The 27,841-nt window shown below is 29.9% G+C and overlaps 1 protein-coding gene and 1 long non-coding RNA gene across 2 annotated transcripts in view; one reads left to right on the top strand and one right to left on the bottom strand.

Moving 5' to 3' along the window:
* The window catches only part of LOC142331389 (uncharacterized), a 104,821-nt gene extending 80,872 nt beyond the window's left edge, over positions 1 to 23,949 (top strand). Inside the window, exons 6-11 of the mRNA XM_075377271.1 lie at positions 44 to 300; positions 6,038 to 6,430; positions 9,178 to 9,365; positions 11,491 to 11,781; positions 16,767 to 17,154; positions 23,267 to 23,949. Coding sequence (XP_075233386.1) covers positions 44 to 300; positions 6,038 to 6,430; positions 9,178 to 9,365; positions 11,491 to 11,781; positions 16,767 to 17,154; positions 23,267 to 23,779 — 2,030 coding nt within the window. The 3' untranslated portion in view covers positions 23,780 to 23,949. The remainder of the gene's footprint in view (positions 1 to 43; positions 301 to 6,037; positions 6,431 to 9,177; positions 9,366 to 11,490; positions 11,782 to 16,766; positions 17,155 to 23,266) is intronic.
* Positions 5,156 to 27,512, bottom strand: LOC142331390 (uncharacterized). Its single transcript, XR_012757975.1, has 3 exons — positions 27,406 to 27,512; positions 13,150 to 13,266; positions 5,156 to 5,273 (listed from the first exon to the last, which is right to left on the bottom strand). It is a non-coding gene; the product is annotated as an uncharacterized LOC142331390 (long non-coding RNA).
* Between the last annotated feature and the right edge of the window lie 329 nt (positions 27,513 to 27,841).

Below are 27,841 nucleotides of genomic sequence, written 5' to 3' on the forward strand. Positions count from 1 at the left end.
TGTTGAATTTAATATAAAAAAATACACTTTATTTATTTTCTAGGACAAACTGGAAAGGACAAACCATGGTATAATGTTTATAAAGTACTTCTGATAATATGGTTTATGTTTGGATTAGGTTATTTAGTTATGATATTAGGTTTTATTGCAAGAGCAATGCGATCTAAGAAAATGGCACGTCTTGAGCAAGCTGTTTCCCAAACAATTAAACAAACACAAGCAAAAATCTGGCAAGAATTTACAAATGAAGTGACATCTGTTCGCAGAGTGCTTAATGAAATGTATTTTCCTAAAATTAAGGTAAGTTGTAGATTATTTAATACTTCTCAGTATTAGGTCAAAATATTTTTAAAAGAATTTCATTATTTGACACAGGAAGAAAAAACTTATTTATCTATCTTCTATAAGAAACAAATTAAATGCTTGTTTGTATATCACCTGCTTATTCTATATAAATTTTGCTGCAAAGAACTACGCACAATTTTTATTTCATTTCGTTTGTGTCTTCACTGGTATTATAAGCCGATGCATATTCCACAGAAATTTTCAAACATAAAACTGTACCACTGAACCAAATTTTAAAGTTAATGAAATATATATATATTTTTTATAAAATCCTACAGAGATAAAACAGGATCACACATGAAATACATAATTATATATTTTTTTAATTCACCACACCATAACACTAGTCCAAAAATCAACAATAATATTCATTTCACAGATGATGATAACAAATTAACATAATTGATAATTTTTGACATTAACAAATTTTACTAAAATTAATTCGATTAATTTTTTCATTAAAAATTAATACATATATCAGCCTTCAGGAAAGAGGATAACAAGGAAAAGGATAATAAGTAATATGGTACATGATTTTGATTTCTTAGAAACTATTCAAAAAGAACCAATTCAGCATAAAAGATCTTTCAGTAACATCCAAACTCAATAAAGCCATTAACAGTATGAAAAATTTAATATTACATATAAATATTAGAAGCTTAAAGTGGATATTTATTGAGAGTTTAACGATCAAACTGTTTGCCACTGTATGTACAGAGACTTGGTTGTGTCACATTATTGTCATGTTTTGTAAGAACATTATTGGTACAGTGTTGTAATCTGCCAGGCTATAATATATACTAAAATAATAGAATAAATAGATGTGATGGCATAGTCTTTTGTATTAATGGGAATGTAATTAAAAATACAGTAATTGATGAATTTGGTGAGATTAAAATACTCAATTCTTGTATAAAAATAAATAGGATACTGGTATTGAATTTTCTGCTATATACAGATCACACGATACACATAAAACTGAATTTATACATGATATAAATAAATTCTTGGAGAGAAAAATAAATATAAAAAAATCACTTATTAATAGGTAATTTTCTTGTAGATCTGCTAGAATTAGATAAAATAAGTCAAGAGTTTCTTAATAACTTTCTAGAAAAAAGCTATACTTCAGAATTTCAAAGTGTAACTAGACATTCTGATGGCAATTGTAATCGGTCTTGCATTGACAATATCTTTACTAAAACAAACTCTATAAGGACAAAAATGTATAAATTAAAGAATCCTTTTATGAAACACATTTTTTTATTTATTGCTGTTGATGGAAAACCTAAAAATAGTGAAGCACCAATAATATTGAGCTACAACAAACTAGGAAATAATGCTTAGACAATAAATTGGAATAAAATCATGTTAATGCAGGATTCAACTGTAGCTACTGACTGTTTGACTGAAATAAATGACTGTATAGAACATCAACAATTAAAATAAAAGGTAAGACGAGACCTAGGAAAAATTAATCACAAATGCAATCAAACAATAATAAGCTAAAATTTCAATTCAAAAGCTAGGCAAAAATTTTGGATAGCCATCTTCGATGCAAAAATTAAATTAAAAGATCCAGAATAATAGTAACAATTTAAAAAGACTATGGGAAATTATAAACTCAAAAGCTGATAAAAAACAAATCAGATAGTAATATTAACTTCATAATTTACATGAATGTAAATCAGAGTAAGATTAATAATTAAACTGAAATAGCTAACACTATGAACATTTATTTTTCTGAAATTGGGCAAAAACTTGGTCAAAAAATCATTAACCGAAGATATTGAATTAACACTGCCACAAATGAGCAAAGTTCAGTGTTTAAAAAACCAAAAAATTGCAATGAAGTAATGAACATAATTAATTCAATGAAATTGAAAAGTGTAGGTTTTGATAAGATAACACCAAAACACTGAAAATATTTTGTGTCTATAATGCTGAGCCTTTATTGTATATAATTAATTTATGTATTTAGCAAGCAGGGCAGATTCACTAAAACAGGTTGAAGTGGTTCCTAATTACAAATCTGGAGAAAAACACAATGTTTCAAAGTATAGAGACCTATTTCCTTAATATAAAATATTGCTAAAATATTTAAAAAAAATAATATACAATAGAATCTTTCATTTTGTAGAAAATATTATTATGATATCAAAACATCAATTTGGTTTTATGAAGAAAATTTGGTTTTATATAAGCAATTTGGATCAAAGTAATTGACAACTGTTTTTGGATTTGGTTAAAGCTTTCAACTGTCAACCATCAAATTTTATCAGAAAAACTACATTGTATACAGATTAGAGGACAGGTTTTGGATTTACTTACAAGCTATCTTAGCAATGGATATCAAAAAGTCAAAATTAATGATAATGAAAGTAGTTATAGTAAAGTAAATACTGGATCCCACATAACGATTTTGGGACCACTGCTGTTTGTGCTTTACATGATCTCCTAAAAGAAATCCCTATTGAAACAATTCTGTCATATGCTAATGATACATCAATTATATCTACTTATATCAATTATACCTGGGATGAAGGGCAAAAAACTATAAATGGGTATCTTAGACAAATCGATGGTCAGTTGGCATTAAAAAAAAACTACCATTAAATGTGATAAGACTGTATGTATGACTAAAACTATGTATTTCAGTAACTATTGTGATATTACACTAATCCAATTAAATGTAAGAATTAAATGAAAAACATACTAAAGAGAATTAAGAGTTGAAAATACTTAAGATTTATTTTTGATTTTAATCTAACATGAAATAAACACATTGAGGAGAAAATTATAAAAAAAAAAAACTAAATATTAGTTTACATTTTTCATAAAATTTCTAAGTCTAGCTTGGAAAGGTGTATATAAAAATAATTGGGATCTATTACAAGATTTACAAATAATGTAATTAAAAAAAGTAAACAAAAGCAATTTTATTTTTCAAGGCAACCCAATGAATTTAGAACAATTTGCTTTTAAACCACTAAGATATCACAATCGTAGCCTCAAAAATCAATTCCTCACATCAAACAGTATTATGAGTGTAATATTACCTAGAAATAAGAAAAAGGTTAGCAATAAAAATAGTTATAATATGGTCATCAAAACTTTCAATGAATTACCAAATAATCCAAAAACAATTGATATTGAAAAAGTTTCTTTAAAAATTAAATTGAAAAGCTAGATTAAATCTAATGTACAAGAAGTCCAGAAACTGTTTTGTTGCTCTACTGCATTATACCTTTGAATAACAAAAACTTTGTAAATGTTTGTAGTTTTAAGTTAGTTTAAAGCTTAACGTTTAAGTACCTGACTGCATTCAGGCAATGAAGTTTACCTCTATATGGATTTATATTTTATATATATATTATACAATTCTGGTTCAATAAATAAATATTACCTTGTATTTTCACTGCTGATGGTAAAAAAGTTATTAGATGAGCAATTTTTCTTTGAAAATATAGTAATAACACGAATGAAATCTCCAATTACAGAATGCAACAAACATATATTTTGTGAAGCTCAAATGTTTCTGTTCAAGGAGTGGGTATTATTATTTTATTATAATAAGAGATTTTTTATTTTTATTTTTGTAAGCAATTTGCTAAACATATGTCAACAAGGTTCATATTTAAGTGCACTGAACAATGATCTGACAGCCATCCACTTCTGTATCTCAACCTGTCATAAAACTTTAAAAAATCAAGATTTCAACATGTTTTAACAATATAAAAATTATTATAAACTTTCTAAATTTGGCCAAACCAAAATATTAGATGAATAAAAGAAATATAACAAATATCAAATAATTTGTTCCACTACTTGCTACAAAAGAGGGATTTTGTAATAAAAGATTTTGTGTTACTAGTGGCATCATTAATAGTGCTACTAGTAACTCCACTAATAATCCATACAATTTTGAATAGCTCTGGATAAGATCTTCTGAAAGAACAAACTCTCATGTAATTTAAAATTGAGTTGTCACGAATTTTTAATATTTACAAAAACTGAAATCACATTTCATCATGCAGATTGATGATTAGTATGTTAATCAGTCACTTCTTTTTGAGATAACTTGTTGTTTATTTAAACACATTATTAATTTCTAGAAGAAAAATTACATCTCAAGTTTATAACGAAAAACTATGCAGGTTATCAGTGCAGTAACAGTTACTGACCATAAAGTTAACTACCTTCTACAAATATTAAAAACAAGTATAAAAATTACCATTATGAAATAATTTTGATCAATGAAATATTACAATGAAACCTGCACTTAATTTTTTAATTAAGTAATATATTACAACAGAACAGTGATCATATCGATTAAATAGATAAGCATAAAATTGAATAAGCTGTACAGAATAACTATTATGAAGAGGGTATGTTATAATTCACTGTAATTAGACATAGCCAACAAAAGCAAAAATAAAAATAAAAAAGGGAATTAAACAAATAATAATCTAAATTCATTAAATATTATTGAATGTGTTTATATGAAGAAAATGAAGTCGTACATTTCAATTAAATCATTATCATTACCTGTGTTAAATCGGACTGTATATCTGGAGGAGCTATTAAATTTCGTTAGGATATTAAAAAATTTAAAGCACAATTAATGGAGAATTAGTGAGCGACTGTTTGTCCATACACCATTACAAAATAATTTTAGGAATTTAAATGTGTAAAGTGTCTTGAAAGGATTTCGTATTCTATCATGAAATTAAGTGAGTAAGAATTTATATTTATTTTTTCTGTTTAACTTAAGTATATCTAAAGTACATACCATTTGCCGGTCTCTTTGGTGCGAGTGGTAGTGTCTTGGCCTTTCATCCGAAAGTCCCGGGTTTGAATCCCGGTCAGGCATGGCATGCCACTTGCTACAAAATTGCCATTTCATCTCACATCCTCTGAAGCAATACCTAACGGTGGTCCCAGAAGTTAAAAAAAGGACATATCATCTACATATTTTTACTTAAATAACTTTGCATTAACAACTTAACGATAATTTGTTTACTATATTATAGATACATAATGTAAACTTATGTTTATTTTTGTGACTGACTGATGAATTAATGTAACACAGAAGCTTATGAAGAAGCTTCTACATGGGAAAATGAAAATGAAAATTAGTAATGTATGAAAAATGCTAACCTGTCCTCTGGAAGAAAGACTGAGATGCTACCATTCTATTAAGGAGATCAGCAATGTGATGCAATGTAAATTTTATTTCAGTTCCTTTATTTGTTTTTATATTATTATCTTCATAATAACTGCTGTAGTACACCCTTGTTTATAAATTTCCATAGCTTATAATATTAGTACACTTTTCATCTAGAACTTTTAGATGTATTTATCAGAGGGACTTCATAGTGTAGTGATGCAAAGTAAAGATTTTTAATAAAAAACTCCATTGAAAAAATTATCAAAATTGCTCGAAATAAATTCCACATTCACACATGAAGACTTACAAATACTGAAAAGTTTTTATTTAATGATGTATTAGATCAATTTGTTAATTATTGTTAAATGAACAAAAATGTTCAATAAAATTTTATGATTTAATGTTTATATTTTATGATTTTGCTATATTAAACTGTTAACACTATAAAATTTACAAGACTTAATAAATAATGAAATTTTATAATTAGAATAATAAATCTAAAACTGAATTTAAATGTTACAGCCAGTTTATAGAGATAAAGAAACAACAAGCCCGTTACTAGGTATAAGACCACGTAGTCGAAGTGCACCACAATTAACTGAATGGCCGGTTTTGCGTAAAAAAGAACCAGAACCTGAGCCAGAAGATCTTGAAGCAGCATTTAAAGCACACAGAAATCAAAGAAGACGAGCAGTATCAGAAAATGTAATGCATAAAAAGCCAAAACGTGTCATGTCAGATAGTGAAATAAATAAAATTGATCGTACAGCAACATTTAGATCGGCAACACCTGTTGAACCCGGTATGCTATTAGCTCGTGTAATTGATGCGATTGGTACACCAATACCTAGTAAAGGTACACAACATACTGCATCAACACCTTCTGATTCTGATGATGAAGACATCTCTAAAAAGGTATTTATTTAATTAACAGAAAACTGATTAATTTTCAACATTAAAAAAAATAAATAAATTTACCAATTACATCATCCTTATTAAAAACAGACTTGAATTGTGTTCAATCAGGTCTTACAGTGATTTATTTCAAAGAAAAATTTAAGATTACTGTAAGCCATGTCTTTGTCTGCTGAAAATGAATGGACCACAGTAATCACTTCAATGGTACGGTGGTACTGACAATGGTATGGTGTAAGCTCTTGCTTTGATATAGTAATAACATTTATTCTCCTATGGAAAAATGGGAAAGCTAGTGAGTACAGCATTGTTTTACGCTATAGGTCCTAGTTTTTCTTACAACTGTGACAAACATCAAAAGAATACCTTTATTATTCTTTTTTGTTACATGTCACAATTCTTTTCTCTGAGAATAATAATAATAAAAATTCATCCAATCCTGGTGGTGAACAAAGTTAGGATAGATTTATATATTCATGGTACTTTGCTCCTACTGAAATTGCTATCATGTCATGACTGGTTTGATTGAAAATTGGTTTATCCCATTTGAACTATATAGAGCTGTCAATTTACACATTCAGTAATACATCCCTACTATGCACAAAGCACAGTAAGGAAGTGTTCATTAAAGGCGTAGCAAGTCTGGTAAGTTATGAGCAGTAGTAAATGCAATCTACTGCTGTATACTGCTACAGCCTGCCATAGATTGGTGTAGACCAATTTTCCATGTACTTGCATAACCTCACTTACGTTCAGTGTTCTGGATGGAATTAAAAGCTGATGGGATCAAGTTTCTAAATTCAAAGCCTTCATTGTAATTCATATTTAAATTCACAAAGGAATTATGAAAAAGACAAGCAGCAAGAACAATTTTTTCTCCCCATTAAGGCTTCATTTGAAGGAGTCCACAGAATATTCAAACCATTTGATAGCGGCTGCAATATAAGTAAATTTACATAAAAATAGAGTATCCACTTACCAAGAATTGTGAGTAATAATTATCCAAGCGCTTTCAGATTATTCTCCATCATTAGGGATTACTGATTAATTATGAATTTTATAGTTGTGCATATAAATTTTTATAAATAGGAATTAAAATGAAAATAAAATTTAAAATTATGTTCATAACAGTTAATTATAAAATTCATAGTTAATCAATAATCCCTGATGATGGAGGAATAATCCAAAAGCGCTTGAGTAATTAAATTAATACTCACAATTGTTGGTAAGTGGATACTCCATTTTTATATAAATTGTATAATACTAACAGTGCCAAATGTTAAGAAAATTAAATGTAAGTAAATGCAGCACTCCTTTCTAGCAGCTGAAGAATATTTCCATTACTAAATTTTGCATATCTTTGATGTATGAGTACAAAGCAATAAATTTATAATTCGCATTAATTAAACCAGGCAATATAATTGACAATTTTTAAACTAATGCTTCTTCTTTTATATTTAAAAATATAAGCTTTGATTAAATTTTTCTCTACTTGATTTATAATCATAAACGTAAGTTACATAAAGAAACAGCATGGTATGAGCACAGCATACAATGCTGTATATAAAATGAATCGATTAATGGGAGTCTAGTAGAGCATATGTACACACAATATCCTAAGTATTAATTGAAACCATTAGATGGAATCAATGTATTAAGGATATTTATCAAGGTAGCAGTATAGCCAGCTCGCAATACTATGTGTGAATTCAAACTTAAGATGTCATTAGTAGGACTGATTATCATATACTGATGGGAGAAATGAAGAAGGCAACCTGGTAATCCCTTTACACTTTTCTAATATTCTTGGAATGAGATACTTGTTATTCTTGAAGACAGTTATGTTAATTTAGTGTGAATTATTTGGTGTTATTTTAGGGAATAGATTATAACTCATTTCTCATCACCTACAATATTCAGTTATAACATCAAACAAATAAATAAACTTACTTCATTCCCTACATTTTCAGCAATCATTTGCCTTATTCAGTGTAACTCAGTAAATTATCAATTTTATGTATTGATTACTGAAGTGGAGGATTAAAATTTGATTTAAATCTTTGTCATTTCAGACAATTCTAACAGAAAGTGTAACATTAATTTAAAAACATTTATATCATTTAAATATCCAATTACGACTACCCACCATGACTTAGTGTGTGCCTCTTTTATAGATTATACAGATAAAATTTATCTCAAAAACAAAGCACAAACCTTTAAACAAAAAAAAACCAAACTTTATTTTGTTCACAAGCAAGGATTACATCTCTAATAACTCTTTGTTTGGTTTAAGGTTAATGATGTCTTTATCTTAAGATAAGCTTTATCTATCCAACCTTAGAGATATCTATCTTAGACGTCTGGTGGTTGGTCTGAATTGCAGGTTGAAATGGTTTAGATGTTTTTATGAAACTGAAATTATGTTTTTTATCAGAATCGGCTGAAACAACAGTTGTTTGTATTACTACAGTAATTTTATTACCTCATAAATAGTGTTTATTTATCAATTAAAATCTTCTATTCTTTTTTTTTTAATTTACTTATTTATTATAATTTAACCACAGTATTTATTTATGATGATTGTTTAACAATCTGAATGGCAATCCAGGTTTAGACTTTGATCGTCATTTGTGTAAAAATGTATAAAAATATAAGTAAACATTTTTATAAAGTTTTAGAGTACAATCTTGTTTTTCAATTTATTTCAGTAACTGTTGATCAGATTAATGGTTATTTATTTATTTCAGATAAACGGTTATATGGGAACAGGTGGAATAAACATGTTTAGCGATTCAGAAATCCTTGCAAGTGAATACGGAGATGGTATAAGAAAAAGAACATTAAGTGAAGGTCTTTCGTTACCTAATTCATATATCTATGATGAACAACAAACGTGGTCAGGAACTGATTATAATGTGTATAAATACAAGCATAGGTAATTAATTATTACTGGTACTTTTATAACACACTATATTATGATAAATATGATCTTTAATGGCAGCTCTGGTTGTTTTAACAAATATCAGTCTGTATCAAGTAATTGTATGCTTAACTTTTTCCGAAAAACAAATATGAAAATATAAAAACAAAAATTTTTAAAAACCCAAATGAAAAAATATATAACAATGCAAATTTTCATCACAGTGGCGTTTATATGATACAATTTTAAACTAATGTGTTTCAATTAAAATCATAAATTTATATGGTAATATTTATTTTACCAATAAATTTTATTTTGATTTTTAATTAGTTATTAAAACTGATTTTCTTAAAATAAATATATGTAAGCAGAAGCATACAAAGGTAAAATAAAAACAAAATTGGAAGTTTTATGAATATAAAAATACCCATTCCTGGAAATTTTCAATTGTGAAAAATGCAGTTATGAGAAAGAAAGTTAAAAACTAAGATATATTAATTTGTAAATAACAACGATAATGATTATACAAATAAATTGAGAATCTTAAGCAATCTACAGCAAGATTGAAGAAAAAGGAATACTGTAAAACTAAACTAAAATTCAGACATTAGTCAACATGTATACAACAAATAACAAACTAGTTTAAACGTTTTCTATAATACAACATAATCTACATGCTCAAAAAGGATGTTACATGATAGTTATCCAAAGAGCGATATTGCAGCATTATCAGATGACTTGAGAAAATCCGTGCATTAATCTTCGTGCCATAAAGAAAAATAGCAAATGATATTTTCTCTAAAATGGAGTATTCACACTTTTAATTTCCACAGCAGCGTACTAAATTCAATGTGCCAAAGCTTTCTGTTGGCAATATCCAACTGTTTCAATCACTTGGCTGTGCTGCTTTCAAACAATTCACAAAGCATATGTAATCATAGGCTATCACATACTGCCAAAGTCAATCGAGTAGGCTTCCTTAGTGTTACATCTGCTTAATCACTGGGATTCCTGTGAGTCTGTGAACTCTATAAACACTGACTTAGGTATTACGAATACTGGGAACAGTGATATACTAGGGTAAAGTTATATGAAAAAAAAACATTATTTTTATTTGAACTTACATGAATGGTTATTTTTCCAAACATAATCCAATCCTATTCTATGTGCTTCGTCTACCTTTTAACAAGCATTTGAAATCCTTCCTGAAGAAACTTTAAAGTATGGTGCGCAGACAATTTTAAACAACTTCCATGACTTCTTCATTATAACAAAAAATCTTTTTCCACGTCTTTCAGTGCTCCAAAAAGATGAAAATCACTCTGATCAAGGTCAGGATTATACGGTGGTCAATCCTGGAGCTCAAAACTGAGATCTTGAAGGTAAAGGATTATTTTCAGGGCCAAAAGGTTTAGCATTATCTTAAAGCAAAAGCATACTTTTTTAAAAGTTTAGCAAGCTTTTTGTGCTTGAATTTTGCCTTCAATGATCCTAGAGTTTTCACTATTCACTCTTTCATGTTTAAAAGTGAAGAAAATAAAAAGAAGCATCTTCCAAATCTCAGAATACCACCATCATCAATTTATCTCCAGATGTGTGAGTTTTTTGTCAAGATGAATAGTGTTTCCGGACTAAAGTTTGCTATTTACTCAAAGGCTTAAGGCAATGGACCCATCACTTTGAATTGATGATTACTATTTGTTTCAGAAATAAGATGTATTTCTCAATATATTGAGATTAAATTGGATATGGTTTAACACTCAAATGGGAGGAACTGTGAACAGGTAAAAAGATCTCCTATTCATTTGTTACTGAATCTCAATGTGGAACAATAAAGTTAATTAATTAAATGCACAGATCTAGCAGAATTGTAATCTATATTATACAGTGTGAGGACTAATAACAATTGCAGTCAGAATTAGTTAATCAAAATAACTAATAGTAAGCACCATTAATACAGCAATACTTTAAAAACAAAATAATAAAGATATCAGTTCTTCTGAAATAATATACTTTTATTCTGAAAGATATATTATTATTAATAATATAAAGATATTAAAAGCTTAAAATATATCATAAAACAAATAAATAAAAATATATCTATGATTAATTTTAATAAATATGAATTTATTACTTTTAGATTAAGTCAAGACCCGATGCCGAACAAAGAAGAGTCAAAATCACAATCAGATTATTTGCCAACACCAGCAAGGGGTCTTCGAAGGATGTCAATGGCAGCAATAAATTTTTTTACACCAGGTAGTAAATGGACAAAAAAAGTTCCATCAAAATCAGTTTGTGAAGAACCACCACAAATAAAACAAAAGGATAAAAAAATTAGCCACAGTCAAGTAAAGGAACAAAAAGATAAAAAACGAAGAACAGGCAACTCAAATATTCTTCTACCTAAAACATACCTACAAAAGCACAGGTAATTACAATCATAACTATTAATTATTTTGAAGTCTATTCATCTTTAATTATATCTTTCTTTTTTCCTGTTTAGCCTCCGGTAACTACCGTTTAGATAATACTTCAGAGGATGAATGAGGATGATATGTATGAGTGTAAATGAAGTGTATGTAGTCTTGTACATTCTCAGTTCGACCATACCTGAGATGTGTGGTTAATTGGACATCATCAGATGACAAGAGTGGTTAACTTACATGTTCAAGACTGATTCTAACGCACACATGACAATTTTATCTCTAAAACCACAATCTTTTTTTAAAAACTGTTATACATGCGACTTTCAAACAAAAACTTCTGTAATCTCTAATATAATGGTTTTAATTATTTTATATTTATATGTTAGGAGTAAAGGCTCAGGTTTATCTGATGGGAATCTCAGTCATAAACCTGGCTTATTGTGTGATTCTAAACATGGAAAAAGACACATCAGACAGGTTTATGGGCAGTCACCATTCTGGTAAGCCTGCCACCTAGTGGGTGGAACCATGACAGTGGCTAACCATTCTGGTTGTATCAAATCAAGAAAAGATAAAGGATAACAAAAGGGATGCAGCAGAATGGTACAATCAAATTACAAAAGGACAGCCTCTGATCAGGGTAGTTAGTTTAATTTTTTACATATATTTTATCATATACTAAAATTTGTTAATACAATGTTGATAAAGGTAAATGTTACATAAATGGAAGTAATTTACTAAATGTAAGTAATAATATGCAATACCTTTGATTATAACAGTGGCAAAGAATAATAGATTTAAAAAATTTTTTAAATAAAGTTTTATAATGATAAAGTCAAACCAAATTTTTAAAATAAAACATTTTAATAACTAACTTCTAAATATTTTCAGTTATCTTTGTGACGATCTTCAGTGAATGGCGTTTTCATACTGGTGTTGTTTTCACACTGTATTACTGATAGTGGTTTTTTTAATTAGGCAAATGCAAAATTGAAATCTAGTTAAAAAGTATGAGAAACATGAATAGTGTCAATCCAATTAGTATATCATTGCTGTACATTTATATATTTCATAATACTCTACTGCATTAGTCCTTTTTTGTGTGTAAGTAAAATATTTAGTCTTCAGAATAACAAACACAATAAAACATGTTATTGCAGGCAGAGTACAACCTCAAACAAACAAAATGATTCTGAAATATATAAACTGAATTTTCTTAACAAGATTTTCTACACAAGTCAGACAGATGCAGCTCTGCACAAAGATAGATATAGCGGGTGGCATATAGCTGTGCACATTGTGTGCAAGAGAGATAGACTGTTAGGACAGGTGTAGATGTTAAAGTTAGATGTATAGCTCCGTATACTTACATAGTATGCAATGCATTGTTAGAGTTGTTCAGGATAGTTAATAGCATGGTACACCAGCTGTCAGCCTATGTGCACAGCAATATGCTGCCTGCTATACAATGATCACTTAACAGTCTCCTGTAGAAACATAGTCAGTATTTGCAAATCATTTCACAAACATAAATCATAATATCACATTACCATAGCGTTGATAACAACCTTGAAATTCTACACATACATAAAACAAGAACCACATCTTTAAACACCTAAACATTATGAACCATGATATATTAAATGAACAGACAGAGATTAAATCCAACTTGCTTTTTAAGATACACAGTAAAAAAAACCGCAAGTAGTAATATTATTTTGAACCAAGCTGAAAACAACAAAACTAGTACCAAATGTGGTTACAAAGATGACAAAAAATGTTTTGAATCAAATTATCTGCATTAAAAGAAATGTTGGTGGACCATACATTATCTCCTTAATCAAGCGATGAGATAGCTGGATATGGGAGAAAAATCGGATTACAGACAAATTCTGATTTTCAAAAAAAAAACATTAAAATTAATACAATTTAATATATACTCTTCTAAATAAGTGAAAATACTAGAAATAAACTAAGTTTTTTTTGTATTCTTTTTGTGCAATCAAAGGAAACATTACTACACTCAGGTAATAAAGATAAATTTTACTTTTTATAAATATGAATATAAACATGGAATTTTTGTGCATGTTTTCCATTGAATAACATAAAGTAACTTTCTAAGGAGATGTCCATAGAAGACATATCTTTCATTATCACTGAATAATCTTGGTAAATTTTCAATTGCAAAATAATGCTACTGACACAACTAAATATCTTAAATTTTTGTCCGTGAATTGGTTATAAAAATTATTTAAAACTATTTGTAAAAAAAAACTGAACCAAATTTTATAAACAGGTTTTTATTAAAGTAGTTAAATACATTTTCAGTTACCCTTGCAACCATCTTCAGTAACTCCTAATGTTGTTCTCACCCTGGTATCAACTGACGTAATTGCTGTCAGTATTTTTATTAGATGGACACATATTAAATGTGGTCGAAAAGAATGTATGATTTGAACTGTGTCTCATCATTTAATAGAGTGTAGTTACAATATGTAGTCTAGTAAAGTGTAATGATGTTTGAAGGGGAAAGATATGGTCTTTTGTTTTGCAAGTATGTATAATATTAAAGTTATTGTTAATATTGGTAGATTTAATGAGATAGTTGGTGAATGTTGATTCTACAAGTTACGGAGGCCTTCTAATTATTCATTGTATTTTTATTTGAAGTTCCGTCCTACGTAACTGGTGTAAAATAGTAAAAAGTCAGAACAGTTCAGTTTAAAAATTTAATTAATTTGTTTGGCGATTGTGTTCTAGATGTAATGAATTCTTTTTAATAATTAATTCATCACATAAAAGCTTTAAGGTTGTTGTGTATGGTAAGAATATGAATGGGAATTTTGTAGCAAATAAAAAAAAGCCATGTCTTAGTGGGATTTTTCAACCATGATTACCTGGATAAAAGGCCGAGATGTTACTGCTCCACCACGAGGTCTGCATTTTGTTTATTATTTGAAGACCACACTAAATCCAGATTTTTAGATTTGTAACATATTTTTCTGAGGCTGTGAAAATTTCTACAGCTAAGTGCGTATGTTTGTATGTTTGAAGAATATATATTCACATACTACTGAATGATAAGAATTAATCACTTGTTAACATCTCATATATAAATGTAACAAGACAAGAGCGATCAGAACTTGATTAACTCTTTGAATTTCTTTTTACACTATAGTAGTACTGTAATAGGCAATACAGTAATGATTAGTATTTCTAGAAATAAAGGATGTCAATGTTTGAAATCATTCATAAGACTCCTTGATAACAGACCTGGCCAATTTTCATAGAGAACCCTTTTTACCAAACCACATCCTCACTGTAATACCCAGATTCTATTCAGTATCACTAATCAAAGTTTCATTTAAAAATAAACTATAATAATGTTATGAAATAAAAGATGATATTAAGGATTATTTAATAATAAAAATTAAGGATCAGAGACAGGATAATATGCAACAAACATGTTTCAAAGATAAAAAAACTGAAAAGATTTTCACAACCACCACCGTTAAGAAACATCTGTGAGTACATTATTTTGAAACTTTCTTTTTTTGTAAATCATCCTTCAGTTTACTAAAACAAATTTTGATGTTCATTGTAATACAAGAATTTAAAAAAATAGCCAGGCCTTGGTATCAGTAGAATTGGTCATGAAAGTTGGGACTGATATGAGTAACATAAAAAAGTGGTACCTATCAAACTATACTAATTGGTATTTTACTGAATACAATAAGCACAATAGATGTATTACCTTACTAATATTATTTCTTATAATATAAACCATAATTTACTACCTTTTAAATTAACTAATTTATACATAATCTGTTTACTGTCTAGTCAGGGGAGGATAATTTTACAAAATTACTCGACTTTTATTATCCATGTATAGGAATTTGTACTATATAACAATTTCAGCCCCAAAGTAGTTGCTGGTATAAGACAGTTGTCTATATGTGGGAGGTGTCCATAAAGAAAGGCTTTACTGTATTTTAAATCTATTCAATAATTTTTTTGCACAAGTTTGTCATTCTTATGTCTTATATCTTGTTTCTACTAGCTATAAAAGTTTGAGTATTTGCTACCACAGTAATTGCAATTCACCGCCATCAGTAAATTATTTTTGTTTAATCCACTAGAATGAATTGTCTTCAATGATACAAGAGCTATCACTATTAGTAGCTTAACTCCTTATGTTATAAAGAACATCAGTAACAAATTCATCACGTTTATGAATTAAAATTAACCTCTCAGTAAAAACTTTCAATACAATACTTGAGTTTAAAATTGGTTCCTGTTGATCGTGTAAGTTAAAAAATATCATACAGTCTCATTACATACATTTTTTAATGGCAATAACATCAGTTACTGTCATCTGATGACAACATACAAGATCTGACGTCATCTGATGACAACAACCATCAATGTCACTACCATCAATATCAATGTCACCTATTTCAAATTAAAAAAAAGGATTACTTAACTACCATTAATATGTACAAGTAAAGTTTAAGTTATGTTACTGATAATTTTCTGACTACTAACAGCACCTCTAACAAGTTCAATCTAAAATTGTAAAAGGCTACAATAAACATAACAGATAGAATTTTTCATATATTATAATAAAAGATATGAATATAAAGATTCCTAAGCTAAAAAAAAAGGTAGCTTAGGAAAGTAATTGGATGGTAAATATGCAATAAATTGAAAATTATGCATTTTTGATACCTTCTAATATTGGGACTACATATTCCATACATATGCAAAGCACTGCAGGTTTAGATAAATAAACTGTATGAAATATAACAATTTTGAGTTGAGCCTGAGTAATCTCACCTACGTTAATGTTTTATACAGAAATCTCTTGACAGTTTATAAAGAAATACATTTTACAAGCAACAATTAAATTTTAATATTTTATGACAAAACTGTTGTCATAAGGAAAAAATGATTAAGTTTTTAATCATTATAATTGTTATACTTTCAGGTATTCCTTGCCAGATGATGATTACGAACATGGATCATACATGGATGAAATAAATTATTTATCATGTACAGCAGGTAGAAGACCAAGTTTGTTAGCAACGTTAGTGCATGAATTAGGGCCAAAACATGATAGTAATGTCAGTATCAGTCCTGTATTAGAACAAACTAGTGTTGCTGATGTTATAAGAGTATTATCGACATTGCATTCTCGTCTTGAGAATAGTGACCTACAGCTTGATCATATATCAAAACCAAACAGTGCCAAACAATCAGAAAGACTATTAGCATATAATTTTAATAGCTCACGATCATCACCTTTACGCCAATCAAAATCAAAAAAAGACATGTTTCGATCTACTTCAGCTCTTGCATCAGAAAATAATAATCAGGTGTATATTATATTTATTTTATTTTTGAAAAAAATATTTATTTTGAAATGTATAAAAAGAAACTTTTAAAAACCATTTAAAAAAATAATACAATCTAAACCTGTATGTTAGATTTAGGGTATACTAGAATCGGGTTTAGCTAGTAGTATTATTTTTTTGTAAATCAGTTTTGGGTGTTTTCTTTTATGAAATTATTTGAATCATCTACCATAGATCTTTATTTATATTATTACATGGAACCATAAGATATAAAAATAAATATATTAACAGACGATAATATCTTGAATGAGAACTATTTTGGTATTTATAATTTTAATTAATGCTTGTTGACCAATTAGACAGCAAAGAAACTTTTTTTAAGGGCAAGCAACCAAACAGATTAACACGTAGAAAATATGGTACAATAGTAAACTTACGAAATAGTTAATGTGGTATAGAAAACTTATGTGAAAATTTACAGAAAAGCTGTAAAAAGAATAAATCAGAGTAAAACAAGCTTCTAATACATGGCTAACAACAAATTGAAAAAACAAGAAGGAAATATAAAGGATTCTATTAAGCAGATATATTAACTTCAGTGATATAAACTAAAAACCAAAAAATTTCAAAAATAAAAATATTTTAAATAAAATAAACAATAAACATAAATATATTGCCTGAAAATCTTACCTATGACACTTTTTTTATGTTGGAGGAGAGGAAACCTTTTACAGGTACCATGTGGTGATCTTGAACCCCACAGTTGTGAGGGACTCTCCCTTGCAGATCTACCCACTAAAACCCCTTCCCCTCTACAACATGAGATGCTGGGACCACCTTATGGTATTATCACATCACCCCATGTGTCTTCCTCCATCTGTGCCTCTGTTGCTGGCCCCACGCCTCAAACTTATCGAGATCTTACAAGTTTTTTGATGTTTTTTATTAATTTTTAATGTCGATCTTGCGGCCAGGAACCTGCCCCAAGGGCGACTTGGAGGTTCTTATTCCCCCCTGTACATTTTCTTTCAACTTGGTTCAGATGACCTTAATCAACAATGTGGACATCAAGTGCCACGATTGTTCAATCTATAGCATAGTCCCAATGATGTTCTCTGGGTTAAGTGTGCCAAATTTTCCCTTACATGCTTCCCTATGCTGCAGGAACCAATCGCACATGAATAGTGCGTATTCTGTGGTCTCTTCTTCCTGCAGTAATCACATACTGTGGAGGGTCTCAGCATTTGCGTGCAAAACACCCTTAAACATGTATGCGTGCCTTGAAACACCTGTGACTTATAAGGAACTGGGTCACTTTGTATGAACCCTAGATCCCTTTGTATGTACCCTGGTCCTCTGGAGGACCAGGATTAGTTTGTAGTCTTTCTGTCTTTCGTCAACTCATCCCATCTCTTCTGCCACCTGCAGACAAATGATGTCTTCGCATCTGCATTATCCACACTCCCATACATCAACAGGAGTGAAAGTCCGGTGGCATCTTCAAGATGGTCTTGTACCTGCAGCATACCTGAGATTGTACAAGACTACACTTCACTTACATTCATACATATCATCCTCTGAAGTAACATCTGATGGTGATTCATTGAGGCTAAACAGTAAAAAAAGGTCTCTGGCTGTGAGGTCAAGGTTAAAAATAATAAAAGACATTAACATCCTGACATGAGGAGTCAGGATCCTAAAAAATTATAATTCCATATTCCCACATACAAGCTTCTGTGGTGAATTAATTCATAAAAAATATAAAAAAATTTTATGAGTAATTTAACAAATAAAATAGAAATGCTATTAAAAAATTATGAACATCACGTTTAGATAACTGGAGAATGTGAGTGATAGAATTAAATATATACTTTTATCTGACTTACAGTGAATTATCTAAAATAATTTTTAGCATTTTACTGAATTGCAAAATAACATATCACTTATGTCTTATATTTTGCAAAATTATCGGGAATCATCTAGCATCAACAACATTAGTGCATCCGATTGTCAGCTCTTTACAAATTTCCCTCAAAACATTAAATAGTATTCTTTTTTTTTGGAAATTCAACCAGTATATATAAATTTTAATAAGTAAAATTCAATAATTTATGGCGTCATCATAAATATGTTTACTTATTGTTCTCTTATAAGCAGCTTTGGGAGTACGCTAAAATATCATTACAATTTTTTTTTGTTAAATCTCTTCTTTTGACTGCTAATTGATGTTATTAAGTTCATGAGAAATGTAAGCTATGATTGCGCATGAGATTCTTTAACGTTTTTCTTTTTTTTTGCTCATTAGATTCTTTTTTAACTTCTTAAGTACCAATGATGTCAGATTACCAAAACAAATCACCCTACAAAAGAACATATGCCCTCCAATGCACTTTAACAATCTAAAAATTTCTCAGTTGAGCACATCAAAACATCTTTGCATGCACTTTGACAAACGCTGAACTGGAAGTCACACTAAATTGAAACAAAAACAACTTGGATCTAAAATTGAAACAGTTTTATTGGCTACTAAATATGGAAATCTTCAACTTTTTATCAACAAATCATTCTTAAAACAAGTCAGAGCCTAGGGGATCCAGGTATGAGGATTCCAAATTCAAATACTGAGATTTTACCAAAGTATCAACAAAATTATTACATACTACCTCCAACGCCCCATGGTGTTCAAACAAGGTCATCCACAGAGATTTCAACATTCAGACTATTCACTATTTTTTTCAAGTCGTTTATTGCATTTGTAAACCCATTCATTAGAATGTGATTTGAAACTAATAACTTTATTCTAAGTTTTTTAGTTTGACTGAGAACTTACTGGACAGCAGTGCCTCAATTTGATGATTGAACGGAATCACCCTGCAGAACTCTTCTAACATTTCTCAGAATGCCTGCCTGTACATGTTACATCATATCATCATCTTTGGAAGTCTCAAGAATTCTAATGATTAGATACAATAAAGTTTATTTATATCTGTTTTGTACCATTAACATCCATTTCACAAATACTTATCCATTTTCATTTGTGATAAAAAAAAAGATGAAACAAACTTTCAGTGTCTCTCATAACAACTGACAGCACTTCTGTAAAATGTTGACTGTTCATTAGTTTAAGTTTTATCTACTCTTTAGTTCTTCATTCCTGTTAGTAATTCATTTTTGTACAGTAGTTCCATTGATGTATTTGTTAGTTGTATCATATAAGCTCATTGTTAACTGATCACATGATTCTTTTCAGAAAGGTTAAAAAACAACTAAAAATCAGTTGAACAATGAATATTGCAGTGATAGCAATTGATAAACACTAAATGGTAAAGTATGAAAAGTAAGAAAAAGAAAAAGTGGTAAAGTAAGTTATATAAATATGATGATTTAAAAACAAAATCGACAAAAGATTCTAAAATTTATAAACAAAATTGTTAATGCTTAATTAAATAATATGATTTAATTTTAAATCATACAATTTTAAACCACATAATTTAAATTAGTTTAATTTTAAATTGAATACAAACAGTTTATGCATAAACTGAAGAAAATTACAAACATATACAATAATCTAATAATTTAAAGCATGAATATATATACCATATTTAAAAAAAATCCAATATGTAAAATAAAATGTATTTCACCATTAGGTATAACAATTACAACATACACACGCGGTGCACACACACACACACACACACACACACACACACACACACACACACACACACACACATTGTGTAGTATGTTACAATACAACCTAAAAATATTCATAATATTGGGCTACCCACAACATAGGTACTTATCCTTATATACATACTTTATATCTTAATATTTAATACTGATAAAAGACTAGAAATAGTCTTTCTACTCATCCTTCAATAACACTTCAAAATGAAATTACTTATCATCTTAAGTTCTGCCTGGAGGCAGATCTCTTACATCATCTCTGTCTCCATCTATTTTTGTCCCAGCTTTCTCTTTCATCCCCTTGTAGTTTCTAATCTTCCCCTCATCTACTAACTTCATCCTTCTTCTTTTACTGACCCTTCTGGTTCAGTTGTCAAGATTCCACTTGCCCTAAACATATATTCTAACCAGTTTCCTTTTCTTTTGTGTACTTTCTACATAAGCGCTCTTTCTTCTTTAATCTGTTTGTTTATTACTTCCTCATTCCTCACATTATCCGTCCATTTTATTCTCTCCATTTTTCTCCATATCCATATCTAAAATGTAAGTCCCAATCCACTCCCTCTCCCTCATTGTCTGTGCTTCTTACATACATTACGACATTCCATACATAGCATCTTCTGGCTAATCTCTTCTTTAACTCTTAAAAGTCCAAACTTGTAATACATAGTAATTTCCTCTTCTTACTGGCTTCCTTTGCCATCGTTATTCTTCCTTTTATTTCCATTGCGCTCTTTCACTCCTTTGTCACTATAGTACCCAAATATCTGTAATATATTATTTTTTCTATTCTTTATTTATTTAACCCTACTGCTTAGTCCTTTTTGTTGTTATTTCCATTACTCTAGTTTTTCCTACATTTATTTTCATTCCTTTCTTCAGGATTATTTTTTGTACAAATGCGAGCGTACAAATCAGCTAGAATTACATCATCGGAAACCTTATCAATTTCAGTTTTTGTCTTTCTACACTTATTCCTTCTTCTAATATATTCCTTATCATAACGTCAATAAAAATGTTGAACAGTGTCGGTGAGAGACAGCATCCTTGCCTAAACCTCGACCCATCCAGTCAGTCATATTCTTATTTACTTTCATTGCTGCTGTTTGTCTTACGATAATTTTTTGATTAACCTTCTGTTTTTCCATTCTAATTTTTTCTGTTTACAAATCTCCATTTCACCAACTTGGGTTAAGACTTAGATACACTTAGGACTACACAATATTTTAGTGTCATGAGCGACTAGACTTATTGTTCTACATTCTGTACATTTTCTGGTACAAGTTTTCTTTGGAGTATGTATCATTGCTGTTTCCACAAAGCCTTAAGGCCATTCTCCTGCACTATATATCTTGTTACACAATTCAATTATTTCTTTCACTCCTTCCTCCTTAAACATTTACAAAATTCTATGAGAAGTTCATCTCCAGTTAAATGTTTATTCTTCATATCTGTAATTGGCTTCTGTTCTTCACATTTTAATATTAATGCTTCATTATTCTCTTTAGCTACTGCCCACTCCTTTTATATGTTTAGTTCCAGCCCATTTTTTATGTTTAATTCCTCTCTTGTCATATGTCCTCCACATATTCCTTCCAGTTTTCTCTTACTTTTTTCTCCTCGTGTAGGATTTCTCCAGCCTTGTTCTCAATTTCTCTCATTTTACAATTCCATTTCCATTTATCCCATGTAACCTATAAATTATATTATTCTGCCCTTTCTTTTTTAGATCAATATCATTGCATTTTTTCTTCAACCACCTTTCCCTCTTTAATTCATAGTTTAATCTGCAGTACGTTTTCATTTTTCCTGTCTTATTCTTATACTGCATTTTTTCTTCAATTTTCTTTAGTGTCTCTGTTGTTACACATGGCTTTTGGTTCTATATACTTCCCTCATAACAGCCTACTTATTCCTCTGCTGTTTTTATATGGCATTTCTTATTCTCATTCAGGTTTCCTCACTATTCTCATTTTCCTTTTTTTTATCTACCTTTCAGTCTCCTGTCAAACCTTATAGCAGTTATTTTTTGATTTTATAACATCTTCAATACTCTCATACATCTCTTCAATACCTACTTCTTCATAATTTGATGTTGGCATATATAGTTATACTATAACTAAATCTTTTGGTAACAACCCAATTATGATATCCCTTTAATAATATTAATCTATCATTTATATAACATACTTTATGCACCCATTTTGCTACTTCATTCCTTATAACTATTGCCATTCCATTTTTTCTTAATACTTAATAGCCTCGTCTGACATAAAACTATCAAAAATATAAAAAATTATTCTCTTGTGAAAAACTGTAACAAGAAGTGGAATCTACCATTTCTATTCATATCTCACTTTTAAAAGATTATTAAGGGAAATACATATAAGTAAAGGGAAAAGTAATGCTATGAAGCATTTATTAATTTCAAATTTCCAATTTACAGGGTGAACTAATTAATCCATCATTAGCAGAGAAAGGAGAAAGTAAACGTCGTAGATTTTCTTTTATACCTCAGATAGATAAATTGCCATTTGGGAAAGTTTCATCAGAAGAAAATGTTACTTTATACCAAAAGAAATCAAGATCTCATTCTATAACACCGAGTCATAGTGTAGGAAATTCTAATACAAATTTGTCAAGACCACCAGTAAACAGAAGATTACGAAGAATGTCTTCAATTGGATTAAGTATAAAGCAACTTCGTAAATCTTCAAAATCATTACAAAAATCAATAACACCTCCAAAGCTAATAATTACATCCCCAGAAGGTCATGAACGAGCTGAATATGATCGATTTACTGTAATACAATCTGAGATTACATCACCTTCAAGAAAACAATCAATTTCATCTGCAAGTGTTTCTTGGGGAACAGCACAGTCACAGAACAGTGAGGATTTAAATGATAAAGATCATTTAAATGATACATTAGAAGATGTTGTTGTACTTCGATTATGACATATGTTTAATATTCCGTCCAGTACTTGTAAAACAAGTAAGTATTGTGTTTAAGTTGTGATATTTGTATGTAATTAATATTTATAAATAAACTAATTTTTCTAAATTATACTCAGTATTAATGTAAATTAAGTATTTTAAGAGAACAATAAATTAAAGAATAAAATGCATTAATTAATGTACCCTTAAATGACCTGAAATTTGTAGGTTTAATTCCAACAAAAACTCTTTATTCTTTATCAAAAAGAAATCCTTATTCATTCTCAAGAAAATATTAATATAATGAAATATAAACTTCTGTTATTGAGTATAGGCAATGTCTGAAGTACAAAGATCACAACTCCTAATAATTTTTTGCTATAGTAATGAAACACCTTATACAGGCAGTCCCTGACGTGAACAGAGTAAAGGTGTCTTTTGTAAATCTAAACTAAGGGCATAGCACGCCAATATATGTTTAACTTATGAATAGCAATCTATTTTTCGTGATTTTTGAGCTTTTGGTTGAGTATGTACCCTCCAATGGTTTCAGGCTTTCTCGGTTTTAGACTGCAACTACAGTTAGCACAAAGTGTATTTAGATTTGTCCTGTCTGAATTTGCGGAAGTAAATAGGTGCTATTTATTCGATGTGTACCCATCTCATCACGACGAAAAAGGTGGTAATGACTCCTGGTCATCAGTCCCCTTAACAAGCAAGAGAATACTCCCGAGTTCTGCTTGTGTTCTTCTTAGAACAAGGGCTGTAATCCGTGGTTATTTAAAACCGATCCAGAAGCGGCCAAGAGGTAAAAAGAGTGAGAGGGGAATATAGAATGTCCCCAGCTGTTCGTGGCTCGCTGTGGGCAGTAGTCACATTTGTGGGCTTGCCCAGAGTTATTGGTAGGAGGAAGACAACAAGCAATGTTGTTGCAGGGTAGTGAGGCTAGGGTATCTCTGGCCATGATAAAGGAAGCAAGTTAAGTCCGAGTGGAAAAGGAGGGTGGAACTTTCCCCATCCTCCTCAGGGTCAGATGGCTAGTTCTCCAAGATAGATGTAGGGACATCCACCTGGGTAGAAAGAGACAACCCTCTGGTCAAAGACTTTGTGCAGCTAAGGGTAGACCTGGAAGTTCTATCCAGATACTTCTCGCAGCCCAGCAGACCATCGAGAATTTATTGGACTTTGTAGAAGGCCCCTGCAGCATCAGAGCAGGATATTGTCTAGACACAGGCATGTGAAGAATTCAATATGTAAAACAAATTGTTAGGGATCTAGGATGTAGGGGGTAAACAGAAATGAAATGGCTAGCACTAGATAGGGAATCTTGGAGAGCTGCATGGTGATTTTCATGTAAAATGACCTCAATCTTGAGGATCTTAATAACTTTAACTAATAACTCAGAAAAAGGCTATCACAAAGGTACTAAGAGGCCTGACTATATCTGATGAGTACTTCAGTTCCAGGCTGACTTCTTATACAGCTATCATATAGGAGAGAGTCCTCAGACAGATCTATAAGCAGAGTTGCCACCATCAAACCACACAAACACCAGAGACGCAGTAATTTAATGAGATATCCACATCCTCAATATGGATCCAACAAGAATCTGGCAAATACTCACAAAGTCCACCAGGGAGGAAAAGACCAAGAATGAAAGAAAAAATGGATTACCATCCACGCTTCAATCATTTTATAACGGTAAATATTCAAGTTATTGTCAATGTTGGTATGCTTATGAGATGGTCAGCAAATGTTGATTTTAAGTTGTTCAAAGAGCTTTCAAGTGTCCACTGTAAGTTTTAAGGTGCATCCTGTTTGACCAATAATATGATCTGTTAATAATATGCAGTCAGAACGGTTCACTTTATACACTCCAGGGAGCACTTTGTTTATAAAATGATTGTGTTTTTTTTTGTTCGTTGTTCTAAAGGCTACCAAAATAGTCACAAAGATGATTGAAAACATTCTGAAGTTCTAACAGAAATGTTTTATTTTAAAATTTGGGGTTCAGTTTTATTACATAAAAGACTTACATTTTTGAACAATACAACAAAATATTTTTACTCTATGTTATAAAAAGCCACCTGAGAAATAATAAGTCAGACTATTTAAGAAAAACCTTTGTACATCCTCAGAAAAATGTGGCATGTGGAAGATCTACATCATTATATGCTAAATCTACAGTCAAATCGTGATGCGAAAACTAAAGTGTTCCATGTATGCAGTTTTAAAAATTTTACAGAAGAATGCTTTAAAATCTCTAACTTTACCTGGGATAATGTATGTTTTCAACACCAGGACATTCCTGAATACAGGAAGACTACTACTTTTCCTGAATACAGGAATGTCCTGGCGTTAAAAAATTCATATAGTTTTAATATGGCTGTTATAACAAAAATGTAGCTAAGCCAAAAGAAATAACTGAGTTCCTGTTTTGAGGAACACAGCTGTCACTCTAAATTATTCCATAACTTCAGGCTGTGCTGAGCTTGTGGTTGATAATATTTTGACAAATATTTCTGCAATGTCATTTCCTGAACATCCACATAAAACTTCGTGCCAAATGGCACAGAAACCTTTCTTATCTGTAGAACAATGTGCAGTCATGTTGTACATATTAATCTTCCTCTTGTAGAAAAACAACTGACATTAGCACAAGGAAAGGCAATTATGTTTTTTAAGTCAAAGCAAATAACTATTTCATCACTCTTGCAATCTTTTTGTCACTCTTCTCACATGAATGTTTTTTCGGACATTCATCATGTCCGATTCTCATACATCAAGGTAAGTGCTCTGTTTTCCTTCCTAGTCATTTTATATTCTTCACATAAATCGCAGCAATCTGATTTAGAAGCTAAGAAATCCAGATTATATTCATTATTAAAAATTAATCTGTATAGTAAAATTTTTATAGGTTCTCAAGTTTGTTTTGTTTACACAACTGTATATACAAATAAAACATTTTATTAACATTTAATTCTGGATCAAGGCATTCTTTTTTTGTTGTGGCTCTACAGTAATGTGATTCAACTTTACAAGGACTCGATGTGTTGTCTAACAAAATTCTTTGTTGTTTCAGATATTCTGTCTCTTGTCTTCTTACCCCTTTCAATCACTTTCAGGAGTTCCACTTGTTTTGTCTTTGTTAAAGTGAACATTATAAATGGTTTTTTGACTAACTAAAAAAGTTTCTAAAAAGAATGTCTTACAAACTCTAATTCTTTCTTCATTCAAATTAAAAAAAAAGGAAATACATTTTTTTGGGGGGTTTTCTTTTGATTTTACATTTACGGTTGTGATACACATCGTATTTTTTAGAATACAATGTTTTTTCTCATTTTCAGAAATTAGGTAAAACATCATCATTAAACATTCCCTATCACCTTTGTTGATTTTTTCAAAACAAGTGAATCTACACCCACAATTTCTATGTTTTAATTTTTTCCTGAAGTACTTATGTACTCTTTACCAATTTATCAACTTTCTTTTATAATATTTTTCTTCCATTTGTTAGGGTTTCTGTCTTTTTCTAAGTTTTCTCTTCTCCTTTCCGATTCAGATTCACTGGAGGGGACCAAACTAACAACTTGTGACATGGTACCTTGATTATGATTGGTGTTATTAGTTGAAGAATTGAGACTTACCGCATCAGAAGATAGTAAAGTAGTAGTAATATCTTGAAATGTTGTGCCATCAGAACTTGAACTGTCATCTTCAAACAATCGCCTGTTTAATGCCACCTTTCCCACATTTAACTTCCTTCACAAGAATATATTCTTCACTGCTATTATTATAATCTGAAAAACTACATTCAGAAAGATCATTATCTAACTATGATTGAATAAATTTTGCACTCACTGTAATACAATTTACTTGTGACACATATGTACTTCTCAAACATAACCTCATCACTGTTCTGCTAACAACAATGGCAAACCGATTACTAACTAAGCACATAGAACCACTCTCACTTATTGTCAACCTTTGCAGATAAAACTAAATTTCCGTTACAATTAGTTATAATATAAAAATAAAATAAACTGAAATATTTAAATATAATAATTGATACATTTTTTAATT

The sequence above is a fragment of the Lycorma delicatula genome, chromosome 10 (genome assembly GCF_047948215.1).
Source record: "Lycorma delicatula isolate Av1 chromosome 10, ASM4794821v1, whole genome shotgun sequence".
NCBI classification, from domain to species: domain Eukaryota; kingdom Metazoa; phylum Arthropoda; class Insecta; order Hemiptera; family Fulgoridae; genus Lycorma; species Lycorma delicatula.